The sequence below is a fragment of the Ammospiza caudacuta genome, chromosome 6 (assembly GCF_027887145.1).
Source record: "Ammospiza caudacuta isolate bAmmCau1 chromosome 6, bAmmCau1.pri, whole genome shotgun sequence".
NCBI lineage: Eukaryota > Metazoa > Chordata > Aves > Passeriformes > Passerellidae > Ammospiza > Ammospiza caudacuta.
In genome coordinates, this window is record NC_080598.1 from 41052911 (window position 1) to 41079961 (window position 27051).

General features: G+C 35.4%; 1 protein-coding gene across 3 annotated transcripts in view; it reads right to left on the minus strand.

Annotated features, from left to right (window-relative positions):
• RALGAPA1 (Ral GTPase activating protein catalytic subunit alpha 1) overlaps positions 1-27051 on the minus strand; it is a 129697-nt gene that overhangs the window by 9272 nt on the left and 93374 nt on the right. For all 3 annotated transcript variants that reach the window (XM_058807876.1, XM_058807875.1, XM_058807874.1), the window contains 3 exons: positions 25555-25713; positions 23473-23600; positions 3938-4062 (listed from right to left, as the gene is read on the minus strand). In XM_058807876.1, the coding sequence (XP_058663859.1) occupies positions 3938-4062; positions 23473-23600; positions 25555-25713 (412 nt within the window). The remainder of the gene's footprint in view (positions 1-3937; positions 4063-23472; positions 23601-25554; positions 25714-27051) is intronic.

The window sequence follows — 27051 nt, forward strand, 5'->3', positions numbered from 1 at the left end:
TTCCAATCACAAACCACCACCACCAAGCATGACTCAGATCCTTCTACTGTGACAAAATCACCATTATTCTCATCTGTGAAGGGGTGGTACAGGGCCAAAAAGATTATTAGTTTCAATGTTTCACAGCAAGGAAGGAGCAGAAGAAAATACAAGCTGTTGCACTAGATTTTTAATTGTGCAAGGCTGAAATCACCATTACCTCTACATTCCCCTGCTTCCCTGACAGCACGGTGGCAACCCCAATTAGTCTTACTCTGGGAGTGGGGCAGGAGAACTGTTCTGAGTGCAGGCTTGAAAAGGTAGGAATGATTGTTGGGACCAAAAAGCCTGATGCTTTTGTCACAAGGAATATACTATGATGAATGTAGAGGGGCCTCTTCAGAAATGTACTGTAATAAGGTACTAGTCTTAGTAGGAAGAAAGGGAACAAAAGAAGACAGAAAAAAGACATGGGTACATTTAAAAGATCAGAATCTTAGCATCATGAGGTCAATATGCCCTTCAATATAATTGAGCTTATCATTGACAGTTCCCTCAACCTAGTCTGTTGTCACAGAGATCTGGTTCACTCAATATCTGCATAGGACGTGTTACCCTATTTAGCAGAGTATTTCCAGTTACTCAATGTAACAGAAACAGCACAAGGTAAAAAACAGAGGCAACTGAATTGCATTCTGTGATTAAGTACAGGTAAATCTCAATTTCTTTAAATGTACACATTCACTACTCTAGTCAGGTTCCTACACACGGGAAGGTGGACTTGTCAGATATTTTGACAGGGCAAACTAAGCTTCTAGATAAACCAGCAGCTGCCACAATCACATTGTACTGAAGAGCAGTCACAATAAAAAAGGAAACAGCTTTTGCTGATGTCTAGGCCTTTGATAAAATAAGTCCATCTGAGAAAACACAGTTTGTTACCGAATGGCATGTTCTCTATTTGCTCTGATTCTCATAGCTCAAATGGAAAAAAATGGCCAATGTGATCACAACAACAAAATGGTAACACCTGGTGATGGGCTGTAGCAGACTCATAGTTTCTAAGATCTTTCTTAGATGGAAAAATGTATTTTCAAAAAAAGGAGAGTACTTTATAAAATTAAACATATTCAGAAGTTGTAATCACTGAGCTCATGATCCAATAAAACAATTATATCTATAATATCTAAAATGTGGGGTTTTTTTTCTTAGCCTCTTCTGGTCAATAACTTTTTATTAAAAGAAGCTCCATATATAAATGAAATATTTTGTATTTAAAAAATGTGATGTATTCTTAGAAACTGGTTAGAAATTTTCAGATGACATGGACATCTGGCTGGGAGCCTGCAAGGTTTTGTCTGAGTCACCTTGAGGGTGATAAAAGCACGTGGATTCCCAGGCAGGACTCCAGCACCACTCCTGTGTGTAATCCTGGCACAGTTCAGTGCTCTGCACCTCTTTTAAGAAATCCACCTGTTGCAGGGCCCCTGGAAATTTAGGGGTATCTATTTTTTCAATAGCACTGCTGGTGAACTCTTCTTTGGGATCACAGTCCTTCAGAAATTTGGGTCATCTGCAGCAATGCAGCTCACAGGTCTGCCTCTGCTAGAACTGGAAACCAGTGGTTTCCAGGCTGACCCCAAGCCCTGGGGTGACCTTTCTGGCAGTGCTATTTTATACCTGCCTCAGGCTGTAGGGTTTGTGCCCTCTAGAGTCAGCTTGGGGGCAGATGGATCAGTGCTGCTCCAGGCACTCTGTGCTGGAGCTGAGTATCAGAGCTCCAGGAGCAGGGATGGAACAGGGATCAGGCTGCAAGCAGGATTGCCAGAGCACCCCCAGCTTCTCTTGACTGAAATGCAAGCTCAGTCAGGCAGAGGTGGGGCCAGGCTGGGTCACACTGTGCTGCACATCTGTCCTAGGAAGCTCTGGCTGCTCCTGACACTGATGTCTTGGTCACTTCCACTGCACAGTGCAAGGTCCAGAAGAATGTGGCTCCCAGGACAGGACATGTTTCATGGTATGCAGATGCACACATGCTTGTGTGCAGATGTGAAACACATCACAAGCTCCTATTAATGAGATTGCTACAGAAGATTATTAACTTTGATAGAAAAGTTAAAACCTAGTTTCTAAAAATCATAATCTCCTTTCAGATCATGCTAGAGAGTACCAATTTTAAAAGAATACAGGAATTGCCGCTGTAGAGAAGTGTACTCTGAGGCCCCAAACTAGCAGAAAAGCAGTCTTGCTTCACCTGAAAGAATGAATTAGAAGAAGAGGGCAGAACAACTTGGCTTGGAATGAGACTTCTTAAAATGAATGGGCAGAACTTCAACAAGTGCACTAGAATATAGAATATATACTAGCCATACAAAAGTGTCTGGTGCTGAATATTCACTAGGTCCCTTGACAGGAAATGTGGCAAGCACTGGTATATCTCGTTATTGTTTTTAATGTTTGGTTTTAATATTTCTAGTTATAGATTTTTCTTATTCAAATGTTTTCATACTTTAAATTATGTTACTAATTTTTATATTGCTTTAATTAAATTAATTACTTTTAATTTTGTTTGCCTTTGGTCTCAACTATTTTCGTTAGCATAATTATACCACTTTTTATAGTTTGAAACTGCACCTCATTTCTAGTTATTGTTTGTATTTTAAAGGAGCCTCAACCTTTTAACATATCTCAGTCATTCTTTCTGTAGTCCTATCATAATTCTTAATTGATAATAAAAAAGATAATAATTCATAATTAATTTATGTATATATTTTGGAAGTGAGAAACAAATTTTCAGATAACAACTTGCTAAACTATTCTGACAAAATTTATTTCATTTAGATTTACAAGTTTTTCCATGGAAGCACTTTGATTATCATTAAATAAGGTTTTTCTGAACAGGGGATTTCAAGTGTTACACATTCTTCTTCTCCATCTCTCCTAGGTCATCACTGCAGAATGTCTTACAACATCAATGAAAGACAGTACAGGGTACAAAACACACCACTGCCATCCAGTACTACTTGTTCATGCTGAGAAACAAAGGTCAACACAATAAAGTGTTACTCATTCAACAACTGTCTCTATCATTAGTTACCTTAATCCCAGAACCAGTGTTAGTGCTTCATGCAGACCTGAGGTTAGTAAAAGACTAAAACTTTTAGAAGATGTAGTGGTCATTTCTCAATCAGTGTGAAATTCTATTTAGTGTGAACAAGGGCAACAAGGAAAGTTTGCATACAATTTGGTTACAAGCTTAGTGTTCTAGTAAGAGGAACAAAGGGTTTTTTTGGACACTTTGTCTTACCTTCAGATAAACAGAACTGATATTTAATGATCTAAAAAGAGGGGAAATAAAATAATTAAATAATCATAAGGAGTTCAAGAAATGTCAGAACAGGAAGGCCTTGAGTTACTCATTTTCTTTTACCGATTTTCTTATTAGTAACAAAAAAATGCAGCATCCTCTTATAAAACAGGTATTTTACTGGAAAGTAAAAACTACCTTAAAACCAACTTTGTGATTTATAACATGGGAACAAAGTTAAGATTGTGAGGCTCAGATTTTCAGTTTAAAACTTTACATTCTAAACATGTAGTGAGCCTTGAAACTTTCTTATGAAGAAGGTGCACTTAAAAATGTTTCTACATTAACCAGCCTACATGACAGTACCAATGCTTCCAAGCAGACTTTATACAGGGGATTGTGATAAAAATACAGGGTCTGGTTGCTATATTAAAGCATCTTGCCAAATCCTAATGCTAGGTATTGGCTTACGATGCCAGAAAACAGAATGAAGATTTAAAGTCAACTCTGCCCACGTTCTCAAACATGTATATTCTTTCCAATTAATGGTAATTCTTCATGATGTGCAAAGGTCTGATTTTTTAGCCTTTATAAGTAAGGATACTGCATTTCAAGTTTAAGATTTTATGAGAACTGTTTGCTACTTCTTACCCGTCTCTGAGGGCAAATGGTGATAAGGTGCTGGGCAAAAAACCTGAGCAGCAAAATCTTCAAATGTTGTAGGCTCTAGATGATGTTGAACAATTGTTTGCAGGTATCGTGCTCTCTCCTCGTAGCTGAGTTAGCCAAGAATTAAGGATGAATATATATCACGTACTGTAACTGCTAAATATCATTGCCTAGTAATTCAGAATTTTTGTTTTAGTTAAATACCTGTAATGTATTTCAGTGTACACACTTATTTTTAATTCTTTATATGACTGTGATATTGTCTGATGCATTGACATAATATTAAGTGTAAGATACACATGATTAATGTAAACCTTATGGTTTAACTATATTCTTTTCATGTCTGATGCAGAACTTCCTGAAACTGTTTACAAATAACAACAACACTTAAGTAACTGATTTGCCTGTATTCCGGTCACAATTAAATATAAAAACATTTCAATTTTCAGGAGATGTAGCATAAAACATACCTTAGCATTAACAAAACAAATTACTTTGCACTTTTCCATAAGAAACTGCTTTCATAATCCCTAAACACACACACATTTAAGACAAATATAGTGAAATTTCAGTATTGGGAAAAACACCTTCTCAATTAAGTCATTAAAACAAGCAAGAATATCTGTAAAGAATCCACAGGACCCTTAAATACTGGTTAACAGGGTGTTGGCAGGGCACTGATAGTAAAATACTGTATTTATTATTTTTTCCTGTGTTCTCCCCCTCCAATATTACTGACAAGAGACTGGTATCTTGAAGTGTTGTTGTTTTTGAAGAACCCTCTCCACGCTTCTTGTTCCAGCAGGCCCGATTGTGCTCTAGGCACAGAGAGAGCGAGAAAAAGAGAGAATATTTCTGCTGTTCATGAAAGCAACTATGGAAATGGCTGTCAAAATGTAGAGCAGCAGGCAGCAACATACAATTATCAAGAAAAAACACCATGCTGACTTCATGTTGTATAGTTGCTGAACTGAGAAATCAGTTAACCTTTTCTCACACAACTTTCAGAGTCCTCCAGCTGGACTCAGTATATTGAATGAGGGAAACCTTCTCCAGCTATCTTACACAAACACAGAAGGATCAAAAATTTCCCCTGACATTTACATTTGTGCCCACTTTTTTTTCATATTTTATTTGCAGATAGTGAGACAATTTTCTACTTGCATAGTTCTGTTTTCCAAAAAAATATCCCAAAACAAATCAGCATGCTGTGGAGGAATGCACTCAAAATAGGTTTCTTTAAAATTCTGGGGTCTTATTTCAGGTCTGTTGTTCTTTTGGGGGGAATCTGGGACAGTGAGGAACGTACCTTTCTGACTCAATTTCACCACCTGTGAAATGGAGATAATACTCACATTGCTCATATTTTTTAGCAATCCAAACACAGAAACTCATGTATTACACATGGTAAGCATTTTTAATTACTAGTGATAAGATTTAAAATAATGATACTATTTTCAGTTATGACAAGCAATAACATTCCCAACACCCAATGAAAGTTAGGAACAATAATCTTCATATTATCTTACAAAACTACATTTCTACAATTACAGAACTTTTCCTACTCATTTTTTGCAATTTTTTCTGTACAATATTTACTGTAGTTTTAGTCTATCTAAACATGAAAAAAATATAGAGACTATATTATCTAGAAACAAGTTTCAGTGAATAAAATTATTTCTATAATATTTCCTTAGACCATAACTAGGTTACATAGTGAAACTGGGAAACAGTTTTCTCTCCAAAATCTGCACTCTGAATTCCTTATGAATCCAGAGACAGCTGAACCACAGCAGAAGCCTCAGTTTGGACAAGCTAAAATAGAAGCACTGGGACAAGAGAAAACATAAAAATCTCCCATTGTAATGATTCTTAGGTTGGGGGATAAACACAGTATTGAGCCTGAACAGAGGACAGTAATATAGCACAGTTTTTAAGAGGTTATGTATAAGTGGTAGAGGATGAAACTGATGGTTGAAGTCTAAATAATACTATGTATCTCACAACTTGTTGAAAAGCACTTTTTTTTCATTGGGGGAGATTCACAGCTGCTGAATTTTCTGCAGTTAATAGAGTCCTTTGATTCACAGCAGTGCCCCTTGCACAAAAAATACTGGCCTTTGTGTATTACCAGAAACTAATTTTCTATTTGGCTGAAAAGGGAAAAATGGGGTTATTGCTTCTCCCTCCTACAGAGCTTTTCATTATGCCTGATGCACTCAACTTCTAAGCTCTTCTGAGAAAAAAAAATAACTGAAGAGGCAAGAGGTAGAAAAATGAGCTTGTTAGCACATTAGAAGTGAAGTATCTTGGTGGGCCCTAGAAATTCCCAGTGGTGTGTTAACTTATCACTCTATGCATGCTGGCACTGATAGTCTCCCAATTGATCACTCTCTTTTCGCACCAAAGGTGCTGCCAGGAAGCAAAGGCTGAAGGCCCACAGGAGAGCAGGCTGCTATCAAAACAAGCTGTTTTTGAAAGTCTGCTTGAATGGGTAAAATGCTTCATGAAAAAGTAGGGTAGAGACACCTACTTGCTTTTAAAATGCTCTACTTTCAGAGGTCTCTAAAGGAAACCTTTTAGTTTATCCTATTATATCCAAAGCTTATACAGAAATAAGGCAAAATGAAGGAAAGTTACTGCTTTGAACATGACAAGGCCATTCTTTTTCTCTAATCTTGGTACAATCTCCTAACCAAATACAGAAGTCTTGAGATAGATGCTGATTGAGGACAATAATGACGTTTTTGTTAGACAGTGAAGAGGATATGCTTATATCAGTTCTACAAGTCTAATTCAAATGCACACTTAGTACACCAAGAGAAAAGTAATTCAGCTAGCTGGGTTGCTGCTCATCCCAACAATCCACAAAACCATCTGCAGCTTGCTAAAAACCTAACCCACCTTAAAAACAAAAAAAAAATCTGAGGCAAACTCCAAATCCAAAGCTTGCTTTGCTCTGCACTAAGAAATTACAGACTCTCCTCAGAAGAACTCTGTTTCTGTATTAGAGACTGCAGAGATGAGATACTTTTATCTTCTAATAATTTGTATTTTGAGAACATCCTAGTTATTTTGAAACTCCAATTCTACTTGCATTTGTGGCTAAGATAATCTGGTTCTAAGATAATCTAGTTCTACACTCTATTTGAATGCAACTGTCTGCAAGAGTGACCATAAACCCATGGTAGCTAATTTCTACATTACTTCTAATAGGTTAGACATTTGTTTCTTTAAAACACTGCTCTCTAGGAAAGACTTATTAGCACTTACAGATTGAGTGGCACATACAAACTCAATGGCTACTAATAATAGGGCAATGCAAGCTGTATTCTTACTTCAAGTGGATGTTGCCACTGGCATCAGCAATTAAGATGGAATGGGAAGGAAGCACAGACAAACCAATGGAGAAAGACTGGCACAGAGAGTGACAAAACACCTAAACAACAGTATTGTGAGCTGTTTGCTTCTGAAGAAGGTGCTAACTAGGACAAAACAGAATGGATAAAAATGTACGATATACATTAATTGTGCCAGCATTTGCCCTAATGTGTCAGCTAAAAACTTGCAGATGCATAACCGCAAAAAACATAACAAAAAAAAAATTACTTCATTATACTTCTTCAGAAGAACAAGTTCTGAAAAATAGAATCAGTACCAGAAGAAAATTAGGAATCATATCTTTATAGGTCACTCAGGTTGTAGTCACTTCAGCCAATATTTCATTTACATTAGGCTCCATTTTACTTATTCTCTAAATCTGTAATTATTCCTATTAATAATTATCTGAAAAGATCTATTATTTGAAAATACTGTACTTTCCATTATTAGACCTGTTGATTTGCACTTGGGAACATGCACTGAAAGCCTGGCTGTCAGATCACCTACTTATGCCCAATCTTTCTGAAAAATATAATTTCATGTCTTCATCTAATAGCTCTCCATCTCTGTTGATTGTATCACTTCCAAGCTTTAGATTCCTATGGCAAAATGCATCTACATCTGCAGACTCTTTATGCATAATCTAAGCTAAAACTTTTTCTAGCCATCTATCTGAACAAATTACCTAGGCTCTTACCTCACATCTCAGTTACTGCCATATCCTTTTCTCTGGCCTAAATAAATGCATTTTTAATCCTTTTATAATCTACTCAGAGCACTGCAGAATCCACTTTCTGGATGTAGTACTTAGATGGTGCATTCTCTCAGACACTGCCATCTGTCTGCCACTCCCTAGTGCAAATGCAGGCTACTAATTTGAACTTTACAGTCCATACCTATTCCATCCATTTTACCAAAACCACTCACCTCCAGTCATTTAATGCAGTCACTCTCACTTAATCTTGACCTTTTGGAAAGACACTTTTGTACCTTCTTCTATGTGGCTTATGTGTAGCATCAGGTCTCCACAAGTGTCCACAAACGACTTTTAAATTCTACCTTTCCCCAAACTCTCCCATCACTATGACTATTGATTTTTTACAATTTACTGTGTCATTCTGACTACACATTTTCTTTCCATTCTTCTTCACACTTCTCAGTTTTACAGCTGACTAAAATGCATTACAATACATCTAATATTTTTTAGTTAAGGAGTGGATGGATGACTACTGCTATAGTCATTGACGGAACACCAATCCTAAAATGACATTAACCTGAAGCTGGAAAAAAATGAAGAAAAAATTGTTTAAACATGGAATAAGATTTCCAAGAGGAAATTTATTTAAGGATAAAGCACTTCACAACTATGTAATCAATCTGTTACCAGAACAACTAAGTGTTAGATTCTCAAATGAGCTGGAGAAGAAGTTCTACTGCCTGCTCCAAAAACCATTTGATAAATGTTTCCTGAGCATGGACTGGAAAGTCCCTATCCAGGGACTCTCCTCTCTCAAGAAAGTACCATAATGATTAGACTGTGAAGATGAGCATCTATGTTTCCTGTGATTAAGAAGAAATCTTATTTTATGAAATAAAGAAAAATTCCAGCCATGTTGAATTAAGACACTTTTATGAAAGCTTTATTCATAAATCTTCCCTCCTCATACTTATGTATTTGTATAAATGTGTAGTATACATGTGCAGTATACCATGAAATAACTGCATATTGGTATGTAGATGCTTTGGTTCCAGAGCTACAAAAAAACCCCAGGGTTTTAATGATTGTCTTAAAATACCTCCCACGAAAAAAGCTAGAACATGCATTTCCAAATAGCAAGATGGATTTTTTTCAGGTTAAATTACAAACTCCTCTCAGAAATACATGTACAGCTGCATCCCTGGCAGTTCCAACTGTTAGCAAAATCACCTAAGAAGTCAATATATATATTGATATGATTGTGGAGAGTATGACTTTGTTTGCCAGGCATTTGGAAAATAATTTAAGACACGCAGAAACTGAACTGCTGCTCCATCCTTACCTGGAAAATGAAAATCCCACTCCCAGAGATACTTTCTTGTAGGATAAATGGACATTTGCAAGAGGTTTTTAATTGCATGCATACACAATTTACATAAAAGAGATTGATAATATTTTAAGAAAAGCCATACAAGAAGGAACTCTCTGGTTTATTACATTTTCCTCCTCAGCAAATTTAGAAGCATCAGTCATTTTTTATAGGAAAAAACCCCAAATCTGTAGTATGGTCAACATACAAAAATGCTCCTAGGATATTAGGGACCAAAGTAAAAAAAGAAACAGTGAAGCACAGTGAAGAGCATATGTTGGTAGGAGATTTTAAGTTTTTTGCTCTCTGGCCTGAAAAGGTGTGCAAACCCAACAGAATAAATTGCTACAGTTTGAGATACTTAAAATAATGAAAGAATTGATTTTATTTGGCACATCTTTTCCTAGTAAATTTCAATTCCTTACATCAAAGTGTGAAAGGAGAATGGCGTCCCCTATACAGATAACAAGTACAGGTTAGGATCAAGGTTTTAAGCCGAAAGGAAAACTTAGTCCTAGTAGAATTTGACTTCTACAGGAAGACAAGACAAAACCCCCACACATCACAGAAATGGAATTTTTTTTTCTGAGAAATCTCACTTTAAAAGAAGAGACTGTGCAGTGGTTGTCACACCAGCTGAACTCATACTGAGTCACAGCAATTTGTAGTCTTTGTTGGCTCTTAGAGTTAAGGATGTAAGTTGGGCTGCTATTGATCCAGGGCTGGAAGCCCTGCAAGTAGCAGCATTTTGTATGTGGGTGGGTGATCAGTATCAACTGAGAGGAATAGTTAAAGTTCTCTTCTATTCTGAAAAGTGACTCTGTAGAAGTGGTATCATGGTGTTCTCTATTTATTGCATTTCAGTAATTTCCACATCTAGTTTGCACAGTATACAAATAAAGAGGGTTTTCTTTCTTCCAGCTGCATCTTCTATTTACTCAAGTCACCTTGATAGGTCAAAGTCAGTCTGGGTTCTTTTGTGTTTCTTAAATACTGTCAATATTGAAAATGGCACATAAATATTTAGCTAGGTGGAGCTGTTTACAGAGCTATGCTGTAAATGAAAGAAGCTTCTGCACATACAACTGGACTTAGCCACAACACCAATGATTCATGAGGCAGAATTCAGTTCATTCTCCTCATATCTCATGCAAGTTACTTAGGTGAAAGAGAAGAAAAAAAAATACTATTCTTGATACTACTACGCTGCTGAAAACTAAAAATTTTAAAGTCTTTTAAGGTGATTTTTTTCCTACTGAACCACTTTTTCAAGACAGCTCTCCTGCAATAAAATGTAGCAATATATTTTCTTACTCATAAAAATAGAACATTAACCTCAGAGAAATGAAAAATGTATGTCAAAAGTAAATCAGTATGTTGCATTTGGTGGTAACATTTTAAAACTGCAGAACGGGCTCTATAAATCATCCAAAATCAATAATTTTAATAAGTAATGTATATGTTACAATCTACTAATTAATGTAGATATCTCACTAATAAAATGAGAATGTATATGAAAAACAAGTAACAGACTAAGACTGTAGAATTTAAGCAAGCCTAAAATGTATTATCTAACATATTTAATGACATTATTTTTCAAATCAAGCTATAATTGCAAAGGGCTTTTTGAGGCAATTTCTTAGGTACGCTCCTTCATGAAGAAAATAAGGGAATCTATAATAGATAAATGTATACAAACGAATTCCATTATTCCAAATATTGCAATTTGTTTCCAAAACATAGTTGCATCATCCTTTGAATGAATATAATGAAAATTGCTTTTTAAATAGTTTTTATACTACTGAACAGTTAAATAAATCTGTGATAAATTAACAGTTATCAGGCATTTTTGCCATTTGGAGGACATTTTTTATTTAAGATTACTTATCTTACAGTTAAAGGAGATAATTTACATTATATCTACTCCATGGTTATATGGTTAAAAGTCCTGCAATGTAAGTGTAGGCTAGATGAAGTTGCAGCCATTGAGTGTTTCCAAGTAAATGGTACTGTTTTCTGCCTAGTTTACCAACACACTACATATTGAAAGGCATTGACTTTATCTGAATTTATGTAACAATCTTAATTTTTATAGTGTGGGCAGTTTCAAAATTGCTAAATTACTGCAAGAAATTCTAATCGATGCTTACATTTTCATTAAAAAACTCGACACATTTAACATTCTGCAAAACTGTCCTTCTAGGAAAATCCTTGATGCATTGTTTACTTTTATGCTGTTCCACAAAATCTTACAGCTCACTAAATTCATCAGTGGTTTATAACATCTTCTAGGAAGAAAAAGCTGTGATTCATCAGAGCAGACAAAGCTGGGCTTTAATCCATTTCTATAACCATATTGCCAAGTCTATATTGTTTACATTGCGTCTCAATTAAGAGACAGGCAGGACACCTGGTACTTCTTTATCTAAGTCCCACGGGCTGCCAGATGACTCAAAATCCATAACAGGTGCTAAGGCAGTGTGAGTGGAGCACCATTAACACAAGCTGGAATTGGATAAAATTTGGACTGTGCTTAACCACTTAAAAACACTCAATTATGGAATGAAAAATGTAACCACTCTGCACCAAGGTCCTTCACAGAAGGCTTATAAAGATATGTGGAATTAAAGTGCAAGTGAACTGAACTTAAAATAAATTTTAATTTCTGTATTGTCTTTAGGATATAAACAATATAAAACTATATAAAAAAGTTGGGGATCTTTTTCAGATAATAACAGAAAAATATACTTTACTGAATAATTTTAATTCTGTTCATCTGCTTAAGCAGCAAAAATGACAAAAATTATGGTCAGACTTTTCGGAATTTCAAAATTAAGGGAAAAAACCTGAATTAAGACTACTTATCAAATTCTTCAACTCTGTAGAACCCAGAAGTTATTTTATTTTAAGAACTTTGGCAAACAGGAATATCTTATAGAAGGATTCAAAAACCAACAAAGGTTCAAGCAAAAATCTGTATGATAAAAGATACTCATTTGCACCAAAAAATCCCACTGTAGATATCTTTTCACTACTTTTTCATCTAAGGTGACTGAACTACATATTAAGCTTAGACTCTGACAGAACACACTGCATGAGAGAAAAAATGAGTATCAGAAATTTTACAGTGGACAATTACTTAAGAACTATCTGTATCTAAATGTGCAGTAATCCAATTAAGTTTCTATTTAATATTGTAATTATCAAGAACACAATATAGTGATTTTATTACCAGAGTAAGCAGCTACAAAGTACAGTAAACTTTCATTTAAGACAGTGTCAGAGTATCTATGATAAGCAGCACATTGGCTTAAACTAATGCACTATATGCCTCTAGGGAATGAAAGGCTCAGAGACTGGGTTTTAACATCAGAATCTATCCATTAATCTTGACTTAAATATAATCTACTCTGCAGTAAGAGGAAGAATAGGCATTCAATGAATTATCTGTTTGAAATACAGCAGGAGCATACTAATACAAACATATAGCAGAAAGTATCGGTTTTGGTACCATTTATAGTGTATTGATGGTTCTACAAACCCTGAACTGCATTTTAGCATGAAGTTAAAAAGTCAGATCAAATGGCTACCAGGATGGGAAGGATGAATACCTCAGCACTATAACTTCACCTGGTAGTTAAAAGAATAATGACAGTATTTAAAAATACTACACTCATGCATGTTTCAGTAACAGGCTATGGACATGAAAACAAAATAGTGAAGAAAACAGTGCTGAAACCCATATGCAGGCAGAATTCCCACTCCAACTTACAGGGAGGATTTGTCTTACTAATGTATCCAAGATGGGAATCAATGAATCCATAAGGTATGTTGTGCTAATTGTTTAGAAGCCCATCACAGCTGCCACGGCTCTGGGCTCTCTCGGAGTGACGGAGCGCTGCTCCTGCGGTCAGCTGGCAGCTGTGGGCTTGCAGGAGGCAGCAGGGGAGGCACAGGGCTGCGGCCGTGGCACTGAAGTTTAGTAAAGCTGTTGTACCAAACATACCAACAAAAGATGTTAAGGTTTGGGCTGAAGCGAGGACTGCAAGAAATAAGGAATACTACAGGCCAGAGGGGAACTGCAACCCCATAAAGGAACTCCTGATGTTGGGAGAGGGATTCATCCTCATTCTGATGTCCAGCATTACATCAGTTTTAACTCAAGTAATTAAGGTTGATAGGTGCAAAGAATACAGAAGCAAAACTAATTCTCTGCTGTCTGGTATTAGCATGAATGCTTAAGCTCACTGTTTTCACATATTCAAGTATTTAAATTTCTGCTTTATATATACCTACTCTGCATATATAGACATATTAATTGATGAGAAAAACAGCGAATGCATTTTCATGAAGAAATCACCCCAAACTGCAAAATTACACAAATAAAAATTATATTACTATTAAATACTGTCCAGTAAAAAGACTGCACATACAGGCATGTGTTCATTTTCCATTCTACACTACTAGCAACAAAGGCAACTTCTCTAATGAGAAATTATGTCCTTAATTCCAATCTGTACTTTAACGAACTTTACAACTACCTTTTAAAAATTTTATAATTGATGAGAATGTTTTCTCTTTACCTTGAGTTGCTGCAGTACCAGTAGCAGATAATCTACTTATAAAGCCTCTTTGGAGGGCTTAAGTCAATTTTAAGAATGATTTTAAAACCTCAAAGTCAGGCTTCTATTTAAATGAAGGAAACAAATATGAATTTTCAGTTATTTCCCTTTTTTATATTGTGAACAGTAATTAGCAAAGTAGCTAATCGCTCTCCTCCCTAATGCCGTCAAGCTGCTGAGAGCAGTCTGCAGCACTACAATGGTACTATTGTGAACACAGCCTGGGCTTCCTTCCCACAGAGAGTTAAGTGGGCAGTTCCTGCTGCCCATGATTGGTGTCCAGTGAAACAATACTTAAGAGCCAGGTTTTATCAGTTCCACGCCAAAGAAGTGAAGCCAGGGAACCCAAGCCTTCATATCATGCTGAACCATATGCCAACCCTGCTGGCCCCTAAGGTTTATCACTAGGAATCAGGATCCATCATGTCCCCTGTGAAATTTCACTTCACATACCTTCTGTGAAGTGCATGGCTTTGCTGAAAACTGACCTTTTTCCACAACTGGCATGAACAGATGGATGGTAACTACGGTTTAGCAAGCTGAAATTAAACGATTTTCTAATAGCATGCATTCTTCTGTGTTTGGGAGGAGAAGCATTCAGGAGGAGATAGATGTATTTGTGACCCATGGATTTATTCAGCTGCAGCTAATCAGCAATTAAACTATTTTCTCAATGCCTAGAAAGTATATTGAGATTAATTTGATTGGCCAGGCTATGATTAGGACTCACGTCCTTTGGACTGCCATATGGTAACTCCAATTACTGTAACACTAACTTTTAATCCTTGCTTTATGTTAGCTTATTCCATTTTTCTACTATGTGGCACATACAGAATAAACTATAATTTTTTTGTTATAATTTTGACCCTGGTGAATATTTTTACATGAAGTGCATTCCATCTCCAGCTAGATATTTCCACATACTGCCAGGTATTATATACAAGCCCTTTTTCAGTAACTGAAATACAGACCTGTAGGAGGATGAAGCCAACCAATGTGCTTGTTTCTATTTAATCTATTTTTTTTTTTTTGGTACCTAAGATCTTCTAATCCCTCTGTTGGCACTGGAAAGCATGCCCCAACTGTTTTGATTACCATATGCAGAATGATGCAGAAACAGTTTGCCAATATCTTATTCAACTCACCCCAAAACATCACTCTATCTCAAAACCATTACAGTTTTGCCAGTTTTGGTTGCTATAAATAATTTCCCACGTTTCCCACCAATTTAAATATCAGAACCAACCATATGGAATGCCACATACTTATTTTTATATATACATGGTTTTTAGTGTTTTAAAATACAAACCTTGCAAGTTGTTTGCACATCCCCTATCATCTTATGAGGGTGAATTTATGAAAAGTAAAGGACAAAACCAATACACAATGCTGGTTTTTGTAACTTAAAACCAGGACTTAAATAGTTTAAAATTATTTCTTTACATCTCTGGAATGTAAGGAAAAATAGTTTAATCTTCCAGGCTTTTATTCACAGACTTCTGACAGCTATCAAAGAAATCTGTATGAATTTTAACACCTTAAGGGGGCAAGAGTTTTAACATTTTAACAAAGAGCTTTTGTTACCCCAAATGTTTAATTAATTAATAAGGTTAAGTAGGTATTAACAAAAAACCTGTCACTTTGTGTTACACACATGGCAATCAACTCTACGTAACATTGGATTAGTTTATCTTTTTCATTCCAGTTTAAAGACTCATAGCCTTCCCCCTGCAAAATTTATTTTTTAAAAAGGGATTTACAGACTTTAAAAACACATTTTATAATGAAAGAGTGATTCCACTACTAATTTTCAGCTAACAACATGCAAACATTTTCTTCCTTAAAAATATGTTGTAACATATTTTTATTTGTTAAAAGAAAAATTCTCTTCCCACAAGGGATCTGTACTGACATATCCAGACTCAGAAGCTCTAGAAGCTGATAAAGGAGGTCACTGTTTTTCAGGATAGCTCACTGCCCTCCTTCTATCCTAAAACAGAATGCCACCAGCATAAGCCTACCCATATTTTGTTGAGAAATCAATATAACCAATATTTCTCCTTCAGATGGGTAAATTATATTTATGAAAGAATGTAGAAGTAAAAGAATTTAGAATATATTTTTTCAAATAGTACAAAAAGATTTGAGTCTCCTCCATAAGTGTCTACAACATAACAGAGCACTAAGGTCTTTATAAGTGCAATTAATAGTAGAAAACAACATTACTACAGTCAATCAGTTTTACTAACTGGATATTTTGTGTTTTCACCACTTCCAAGAGAGTCTCACGCATTTCAGTAGGGAAGAGTAGCTAATTAATAAATCAGTACTGCTGACTGAAATATGTTGTAGATATCTTGTGATAAAAACAGCACTATTAAACCCATGTGCTTAAACTGTACCCCTTTAAAATATGCTTCAGGCCAGGCAGTTTCATGCCTGCAAAGGTCATGGAGCAGATCTTCCTGGGAACTATAATAAGACACATTGGGAAATAAAGTGATGATCTGAGACAGCCAATGTGGCTGTCCTAAGGACAAATCATGCACAAATTTGGTGGCCTTCTACAACAGCATTACAGCACTGGTACATGAGCCAAGAGTAACTGATGTTATTTACCTGGATCTGTGCAAAGCATCTGACACTGATATCCTTGTTCCTCAATTTGAGAGACATGGAGTTGATGGCTGGACAACTTGGATCAGGAATTGTCTCGATGGTTACACTCAAGGAGTTGTGATCAACAATATAATGTCACACTTCAACTTACTCTCACATTAAAAGTACATGAAAACCAAGTGAAATTTTGTGAAATTATGTTCACTGCATGAAAATGTAGAAAACACAGCAGCTTGGTACATACATCTGCAAGTATTTCGCCAACAGTTATTTGAAGTGTCTTTATGACAAACACTAAGGCAAGAGTTTAAAAGCCTATCACTAATGTTGGCTCAATCAGTTGTCTCTAGTGGCTAAAATCAAAGGCATTTAAAGTGATGCTTTGGAATTATCCATTGCAAAACAATCCTATTCTTTCAACAGGTAACTAATAAATGATGGCTGAGAACAGGCTTGCACTACCTCTGAGATCCAATTGTTACTCAGGACACTGCCTACTTTTGCTCCCTGGTGCTGCATTTTAACTCTAATTGCATGATCAAGCCAATAAATTGGACTCAGGGGACAAAAAACCCTACAAAAGTACCTATCCTGACAAAACCAGAGGTTTCAAGAAAATGCACTTCAAACAGAACTGAGGCAAGATGAGACAAGCAAAGGAGAGGTATCAAGGCTTGAAAGATAGTCATTAATACTGACAGATTACTGTAATTCTGGCTGTCAAGGTGATCGATTTAAGCAGCATATGCCAATCAATACTCTTCTCATTTACTGAGCAGCATGAGATATATAGTTAGGCAAGATGTCCCTAAGACAGGATTTCAAACCATACTTAACGAACATAAATAGCACAATTTATGCTTTGGAATCTTAGCTCTTTTTTCATTTAGGCTTTTTTTTTTTAAATTGGGCAAACTTCAACATGATGTTATTCATACAGAAGTTATTTTAAATTATTCTATTACACTGCGTTGCCATTGTGCCAATTCCTTTACATAAAATAATTCAAACGGTACTAATTTTCTGTATAACATATCAAAACATTAATCTTGAACATGAACATTCTTAAATGCAGTAGTTATTTAAGTACTGTGCATTTTGGGTTTTTTGGCATTAGTAGTTTGTCATTCTGAGCACTTTAGCCATTCATGGCCATACAAGTAATCTGGTATTACATCTTTCTGGTATCTTCCCAGCAATTTTCCTTACAACAGCCTCTTTTTGTTCAAAAATACTTGTGAAATCAAGGAAAATACATTAATTTGATGTGTTACTGCAGAGGAAAAGTAGAGAAAAGGTAAAGATATAGCTATTACAGTCATTGCATACCTACAAGGAGACACACACACACACAGACACACACAGACACAAAACCCTATAGAGATATATAGAGATATAAGAATTTTGTCTTATATTTAGGTTTCTTATCATATGTAGAGAAACTGTTACATGATTCCTTAAAACCAAAACACCTGAACAGTCCATGATATACTTCTACACATCTTGGAAATCTTCAGTTATTCATGTTACATCATTGTATGCAGACATTTAATTAATCAATCAATCCATTTTATAATTATTAAAATATCAAATAAGTTGTCAGCAGAACTAGGATCTGGGAGAACACCCAGAGCAATTCAAAGTACAGGAAACTCAAAACATTATATTTTGTACCTTACGAGTCTTGCTTGAACCAGGAAAATAATAAAAAAAGAACAAATATTTTTTAATTAAGTGAAACAAATGTAGTCAGAAGTCTGAAGAATACCCTTTGCTCGCTGTATGTCATTAATAAAAACACTTTCTTCACTTTTCCAGGGCCTGCAATTCTATCTTGAGGCAGGAGATGGTCAAGCAGGAACAACAAACAGCAACACTATCCGTTCTAATAAAACCCTTTCTTGGGGCAGTTGAGCATCACCTCAAGAAAAAAAGCTTTTTCTGAGCAATCAGCTCCTAAAACAGGGCAAACTTTTAACAAACCACTCATTGACATTACTTTATTCATAAATAAGTTACTGCCTTGTCAGGCACCATATGGGGTTAATACCTTCCCTTTCTCTAGAAGACAACTGTCAAAAGATTAGCAACAATACTTCAAGTACCAACTGATTGGTCATACCATATCAAGAAAGTTAGGAGGATGTCAAATTTTCAATTTTGATACTACAGATTAATTTATCCAGTCATTCAGGTTAATATTATCTCTAAAACATTTTTTTAGATGGAATAACTAAAGCAGCATTATTTTTTGCTATTTAAATGAATTGGTTTCATGTGATCAAAAAAATCTCCAAAAACAAGTGCCAGTTCTTGGTACTAGGTCAAAGATTTTGCAGATTATTAGAAAGAATTTAAAATTATGCTATGATGATTAAGGATAAAATAGTCATGCATATTCCAGGTATTCTAAAATATCTATAAATTTCAGATTTAAAAGATATTAAAGAGGATTTAGCTTCTTACTGTGTGTCTTAGGTAGCATCCATAACAGGGGAATACTATGTGAGACAGAGAGTGTCTGAACTGCACTATCTGTAGTTTGCAATGACTGTCAACACTCCAGAATTTGTGTACATTGAAAAAAGTGACACTATTTTTTTTTCACAATTGCAATTTCACTCTCACAAGGTTTCTAGTATTTGTCCTGCTTTGTTGAAATAATTGCAAAAAGTTGGATCACTGAAGGTGCCTACTATGCCAAGGTGTATCTCTTGGCATCTGGCTGACATTTGCTGTTATTCAGGAAGCTCAAACAAAATTTTATATGAAGTCACAACTTCTACTGTTCCAAATACTTAGTATTGATTCATCTCCCACACATGGTTGATTCTGAAGTCAGAATGTGACAAAGTGCTTGATCTGAGATATGAGCTATGAATAAAACTATTCATATGAAGAATTTTAATGCAATTCACTAAAAAAAGAGTATTTAACAACCCCTAAATATTGTCTTTCTTATTCTACATCATAGTGAAAACTATTGTTCTCAACATTTAGTGCCATTATTACACCTTCATTTATGAGTTTTAGAAGTTTTCCCAGCAGATGTGCAGCTTGAGCATACTCAGGAGGTAAGCATGCACTTCTTAAGAGAAAGACAAATGCAATGAGAAGAAGAAACACATCAGCTATGAGACAAAGAGGGGGTTACTGCTGCTTCATTAGCAAGACACCATGAGTATTTTGTGTTTGTCACCTGCTTCTGTGAGCATGTATGCCACCTGTTCCTGAGGGGGTACTGATACAAGAGAGCCAGGCTACCAAAAATTATTGGGGGACCAGGGAATCCTTGGAGGAGAAACTAAAGCAAATTCCACACACCACTGCAAAAACTCCACCCAAAACAGCAATATTATCTTCACACAGCTGCAGCAATGAGTGTGTCAAGAATCAAAAAAAGCAGGACACCTGCCATGCATGACTAATGTTTGCTGATAAATTTAGTAAATTTTTAATCTTAGAACATGACAATATGGAAACATACAGTATTCTGAGCAAAGAAAAAAACAACAGAGCACATAAAACCTTTACAAATCATTAAGCAAATCAAATCTTTGAAGTGCTTTGCTATCTAAGTATCCTAGCAGAAAGGTCAAAATAACATCAGAAAGAGGAAGGTGATTGACAGAATATGACATTCTCAGAAAGCTACTTCAGACCATACAACACACACTCAAAGTTGGAGAAGACTGTAAGAGGGAGATGACCAGAATTTTTGGTATCCATGCAACCATTGTTATAGCATTCACATACTCCCATTGGCACACTGTCATTAACAGAGCAGCGCATTCAGGAAAAAGTTGCAATCAGGTTATGTGAAGAGGACTGAATATCCCTGCTGATTGCAAATGACAACTGATTTTTTCAGTCAGGTCTGCACTTAGAAAATGCACTGTCTCAGAGGGTAGATAAGCTCTCCTTGGAAGCAGGAGGGCCAAACTCAGTGCCAATTTTTTCCCATCCCATACACAAGCAAATCAACACAGTTCAATTAAGAGTTTACAGTGACCCATCACCACAAGATCTACAATGTGATATCACAAACATTCTTCAAAAATGGATAAGCCCAGGCCTACATATATATCATTAACTCCCTACTAAGTCAAAAAGTGCTCACCAAGTATTACACAGTACCAGAAAACAAAGCACACACCTGCAGGGAGAGAGACATCCGTACACTCATGCTGGCTTTGAAATTAACCATTTCTAATGCTCTATTACTGTAAAAAGAAGGGCTAATAAAGAAATGTAGTGCCTGACATATGTTTTCTTTGACTTACTATCTCAAGTACTCTTGTGCCCTTGAGATCCACATTCAGCTGGATATCTATTAACCATCATTCAAATTCCTAATAAACTAACACTGCTCAGTATATCAAAGATTCATAAGTAAGTAAATGAAGATCAGTTTCAAGAACATCACTTCAGGATTCTCTTTCACTGACATTGTTATGGTCCTGGACTTCTGGAAATCCTTGACCATCAGATTCACTTTTCCATTTTCTGTACTTTCTGAAAAATAGCACTTTTGTTCCCTTTTTCCTCCCTCTTCAAATGTATTGTTTTCACCATTCTGAGCCCTCTTTTTCTTTGCTCCAGCAATATTCCAACAGAAGGAAAGGCCACCTCGATTAGTGAATCCTGTCTGTGTTCCACAAGAGACAGTAATGCTGGTAGTGTCTCCAGAAAAGCTATTTAACCACAGACCATAAAATACACCTGTTCCAAACACCCTTTAGTCCTCTACAAACTTAAAAGCCAGAAGTGAATTGATGAAGCCATAGCTAAAACATCCCAGAGGAAAAAAAAGCAGGAGACAATAAAGACAGTCCTTGATGTCTTCAACTCCCTGCTATCACAGGAACATAATTAGATTCAACTTTCAAATGTTCCTAGATAACAGACCACGTCCATGTTACAGGAAACATCCACCACTCTTAGCCATTCTTGTATGAGGAAAATTCCTTCTTGACCTCAAGTCTGGCCATGGCTTGAACACCAACAGCATGTCCATTGATTTTTAATCAAGAGATTTTTATATCACTGAGACTTAGGCCAGACTTTGAAGTTTTGCATTTTTTGCTGTTCTCTCCTGACACAACTGACTCCACCAGAGCCTAATTCAAGCCAGGAAAGTCTGTAGAGTTTTTTTCTAATTTCACACCAAGCAAACAGGTTTTAAAGAACTTCTCACAACCTCATTTTAATTTTTAAATTACGTTATACCGAAAAGTAAACATAAGATACTCCAAGCCAGATGGAAAAAATGTTCCACTGATGACTTAACAAAACCATCCTTTAATATCAGTGTCCAGTCAACTGGTACCTCATAAGCTTACCAAGTGATAACATGAAATCCACCAGCCAATGCTATCTAAAATCAAATACATATAATGCTTTCCACCTACCATGCTAACCACACCAGGGGACATATTATCAGCATTTTAATGGAGGCCACATTATGTCATAAATGACAGGCTGTGCTTTGATACATATTAAAAAGTACAATTTGGAGAACTGAATTAAAAATACAGTGCACAATTCCACGGAACTGGCCAATTCCTAGACATTGAGCTGGCAAGCTATGTCCAAGGAATTTAATAAACCTTTCATATTCTGTGATGTTTAAACATACAAGTCTGTGGGGTTTTTTTGGTACTGGAAGTTTACTATCTCAAAGTAAATTGTTTTCCAATTGCTCATCGCTGTACATCAATATAATGCTCTAAACCATCACTTTTGATGGTTGATGATGATAATGATAATACATTTTAAATTCTTTGACTAAGCTACTTGAGTAATGACAGAAAGATCGGACCTTTCCAAACACAAAAACACAATGAATCAACATGTGTCATCTACAGAAATGGCACAAACATCACTTAATGTGATCACATAAAACACATCCATCATTCATCTGTAAATCCATTTCATCATATCTAATCCAAAACTCTGCAAGTATTAACAGTCAGTCACAGAAAAACCAGTATTTTAGCAACAACCTATCACATGACAAGAACTAGTAGTTACAACTTTGTTAGAAATCTTTTGGATCAAAATTTAAACTTATCTTTCAGTTTATGGAATTCAGAAATTTCTTGATGATTTAACTAACAGGTTCATTTTAACTTGTTGATTTAACTAACAATTCAATCTAAAGTAAGGAAAAAGCATGTAAGTGACTGACTTACCTTATGTTTTTTTAATTTATGGTTGATAAATCAATTCTTCCAAGAGCAGTTCCTCTAAAACACACAATTTCAGTTCCAACAACAAAACCAGAAAAGAGATTGCCTTTTCTGACACATTTACAAATACACTAACATGATTTTGACATTGACTTTGTGTTCTGAGCTGAATAACAAAAATCTGTATGATGAAAGTTTCATAAACTTCTCAGATTGAAGGAAAGCATCATTCTTTGAACTAGAAATTAAAACTAAGTCACACTTATACTGGATAAATACTTAATATCTTAAGGAAAGAAAGATTATTAGCATCATGATGTTGCTATTTTAGAAAGACTATTCACAAAATGGTCATTAAAATAACTTTGTTAACAAAAAATGACAAGTCCATGCTTCAAAACATTAGAAACAGGCAAAATTTCAGCACTTAATCTATTGTTTATTTAATTTAAAAATGCTGGTCTTCATCTGAATGCTCTTCTATGGGTTTTAAGTTCCCTAAAGGCAACATCATCATTAAAAAACCCAAAAACATTCCCTATAATAATCTGAAAAAAAGAAAAGACCCCATGAATACCATATCTGTAGAACTGCAAGGGAATGTATATGCCTTGGAAACCTTTTGAATGAAAGGATACAAGTTTTGGTATAATGGGATTAATGATTTCAATGCACGGCTTGCATTTATAGCTGTTGCACGAACCATAATAGGCAGAATCTTTCCATTCACAATAGCACCATCAAAGAGTGGACCAAAAAATGGAACCTGAATAAAAAATTAAGAAGTTCAACATAAAGCAAGACAAGATCGTAGCTATAACAATTAGCAATCAACATTAACAATAGAGCACTCAAATATATGTCTTTTTCCCTCCTCATTGCTAGATAATCAAACCAGTTATTGTGTTGCAAGTCAGACCTTTTCTCTTGTGGAAATATACAGCCATATAACTGCCTGATATCCTTGGCAACAGATAACACAGCATTTGAAAAAAATTAAGTAACTATTTGAATGTCTCATCAAAGATCATTTCCAGCATTTGCTGCAAAAATCCTAGGAACAGTCATGCATATAATGTTTATGAGGTTGATAGGCTAGATGATAATATTATAAATGGCAAGAAGCAAAAGAAATAATTACTCAAAATCTAAAACATTTTTTATCATGGCTCCAGTTATTAACATGTCTATAAGGATCAACCCAGGGTGAAAGTGGCATACAGTTACTGGTGTATTGACCCTCATCTTCTATTTTTTTTCTTCTGTTCTTCTTCCTTTCTATATTATCTGAACTAAAACACTGTAAGTCCTTTACAGAAGAAATCTGTGGCGGAAGTTTTGCCTCTTTGGAGCCTAAGTGTAAAACCTTATTTGTGAGATCAAAAGAAAACCTCAATATTTAGTATAGGTAGCCCCCAAAAGGTGAACAGAACAGATAGATCTTATGTTTTGGCATTACATATATCTCTAATCCATCATCATTTTGCAATTAAAACAAAACAAAAAACCCACTCAGTATTAAGTATCTTAATTTCCTGTACATGTGAATAAAGTTCTGAAGCTGCTGGCATAAAGCAGGAGAAAAGCAGCAAAGTTTGTGCATCAGCTCAGCAAAGGGAGCAGAGTGTACACTAAATATTCTTCCTGCTAAAAGGAAACAAATGCTGCAAAAGAATTGTAGATCCCTGTGTTATCTTTGCCATTAGTCATTTACTGTAGTTTTGAGAAACTGAAATCTTATGGAAGGCACTTTTTTCACACACAAGGACTTCTTTTTGGACTAACAACAATCCCTGTTTTCAGCAGTTTTTGCTTTTCTTCTTAACCAGCATGCTCCCAATAATAGAACTATTTGTATTTAAAATAGTAATAGAAAGAATATACTTATTAGTTAACAATAGAAGTAATCCAACAGTAACAAGACTGATTATTATTTCATGCCTATCAATAGATAGAGGAAATCATCATAATGAGGTAATCCTATTTCTGCCATACCTCATTCATTAATACGAGTGCTTGTAATAATAATTTTAATAAAGTGTAGGAATTCATGGCAAGTGACATCACACACAGAAGTTAGGTAGTGCAAATACTCATGACTACTTTTACTCAGTCAGTTTAGTGTTCACAACCCTAAACCATTGCTTTATGAACAGGGCCAGCACTGACATTTGAGAAACAGTCATTAGAAAGAATGTGTGTTCTCATGCCTAAGGGCTGAGTGGCCTTGCTTTACTGAATTAATCTCCAAATTCTTGTGTGGAGATACGAAGAAAGTAAAAAAATAGGTTTGAGAGGAAAAAAGGGGAATATGACATGGATGGAGGAAGTCAGAACAGGCCATTATTCAACAACCTCGGTTATGCATCAAGTTTGATACATAACATACAAATTTGATACATAACATACAAAAAGTTCAACAAGTTTACTGTAATATTTAAATTACTATGCAGAATATTCTAGCTTTGTTTCCAGACTATGTTGTTAGCAGGTACACTTTACAGCATCAGGCCTTTGCAATTTCAAATTACTTATTTTACTGTGCACTGTACTCACTGAGATCTCCCTTTTCCCTCCAACCACCACTGCAACTGTCCATGCTTAAGACATCACCTTGTTGGATCAATTAAGGTTGATTCTAAACCCAAACCTCAGATTCTAAACAAAACTCAGTTCATGTTAAACACATGAAGGAAACACAAAAGAAAACAAACCCTTACCTCAGGCTTTTTCATGATCTGGATGCTGAACATATGGTTTTTCATGGGATAGATAACTATAAGAACATCACCAAATTCTGTTGGAATTATTCCTCTTCTATAATCTCGAGTATGTTCTGACCAGACAATGTGTACTTCATCATTTCCTAAATGTCTAAGCTGGAAAATCAGAGATAAAATGCCATCAGTTTGAACATTCTTAATTAATATCCTATAGCCATACAGCTATATTAAAGGTACATATTTAAAAAGACAAACCCACTAAAAAAAAGTGAAGAAAAATTAGTAAAATAACCAAATTACACAACAGTTATTTTACAATTTCAGTGTATCAGTTGACTGGTTTGTGCTATACATTTTTATAAATTGGTGGTAATTTCTATTTAAATTAACAGATATATGAATATCTGTTTCCTACTGGAAGCTAATATTTTGTTGATAATTTTTCAAGAATGCAGAGCAGTTCAACCCGATCTACTAACATGTGTTCAAGATTGCCATCACAGACTGGGAGAAAATTAGTAAATTCTGTATGAACTTCTACAGTATATGAATAGAGATGTGTTTAAAAATACATATCTGAGTAGTTAACCTCATCATTCTAGCCAAATTCCAAACTGCCTACTACAACCAAAAAGCTTTTAAAGGAGAATAGCTACTGCATTCTCCATAGCTCCCAGAATAACTAAGATAAATGCTCATTTTCCATGAAACCAGGACACCTTTGTAAAAATAACACCCTGCTCCCCTACAAACTACAAAATGGTTCTTGGTCTGGCTCAGAATGGCTGAATGGGTTCCTCAAAATCCATGCTGTATCATCAGATGTAATCATATAAACAGATTAAGGAATTCCTTGAACACTCTGGAATTATCTGATCGAAGAACCAAAACACTCCTCCTGATAAACATTATCTTCTGATACCAAATGTTCACATCATGTAGAGAGGATTTACGTATACTGATCAAATACATTCATATTATTAAATGTGAGACTCTTTCCAGTAGGAGTTATTTCTCAAAATTCAAACTGAAATATCTTTTTTATCTCCTAGTGCATCACCAGTTATTGACAATTGCCTTCACCCTTGTTCTCAACTTGTTTCCACAGCTTTAGGTGCGTGGAACTTGTTAAACAATCACCTTGATGTTATTCAAAGGACTGCACTGTTTAACACGTAACATCCAAACACCACTCTGAGCAGGTACAAGAAGCTATTCTACATAAAAAAGCAATAATTTGCCATAGCACTTTCAAAACACAACTGCACTTTAAATAAAAGCAAAACACATGCACAGTCTTCAGAGAAATTTAATTGCAATTATTCACTTCTTTATTTTACAAAACCTCCTGGAATGCTACTTTTGTCTTATCTGAAGGCCTACACCAGTTGTCAGTAGCAGACTCAAAAAAAAAAGGCAAAAAAAAGGCAAAAAAAGGAGAAAAAAAAGATAAAAAGAAGGTGTCTCTGCTCTTCTCTGTTAGCTTTAAATGGT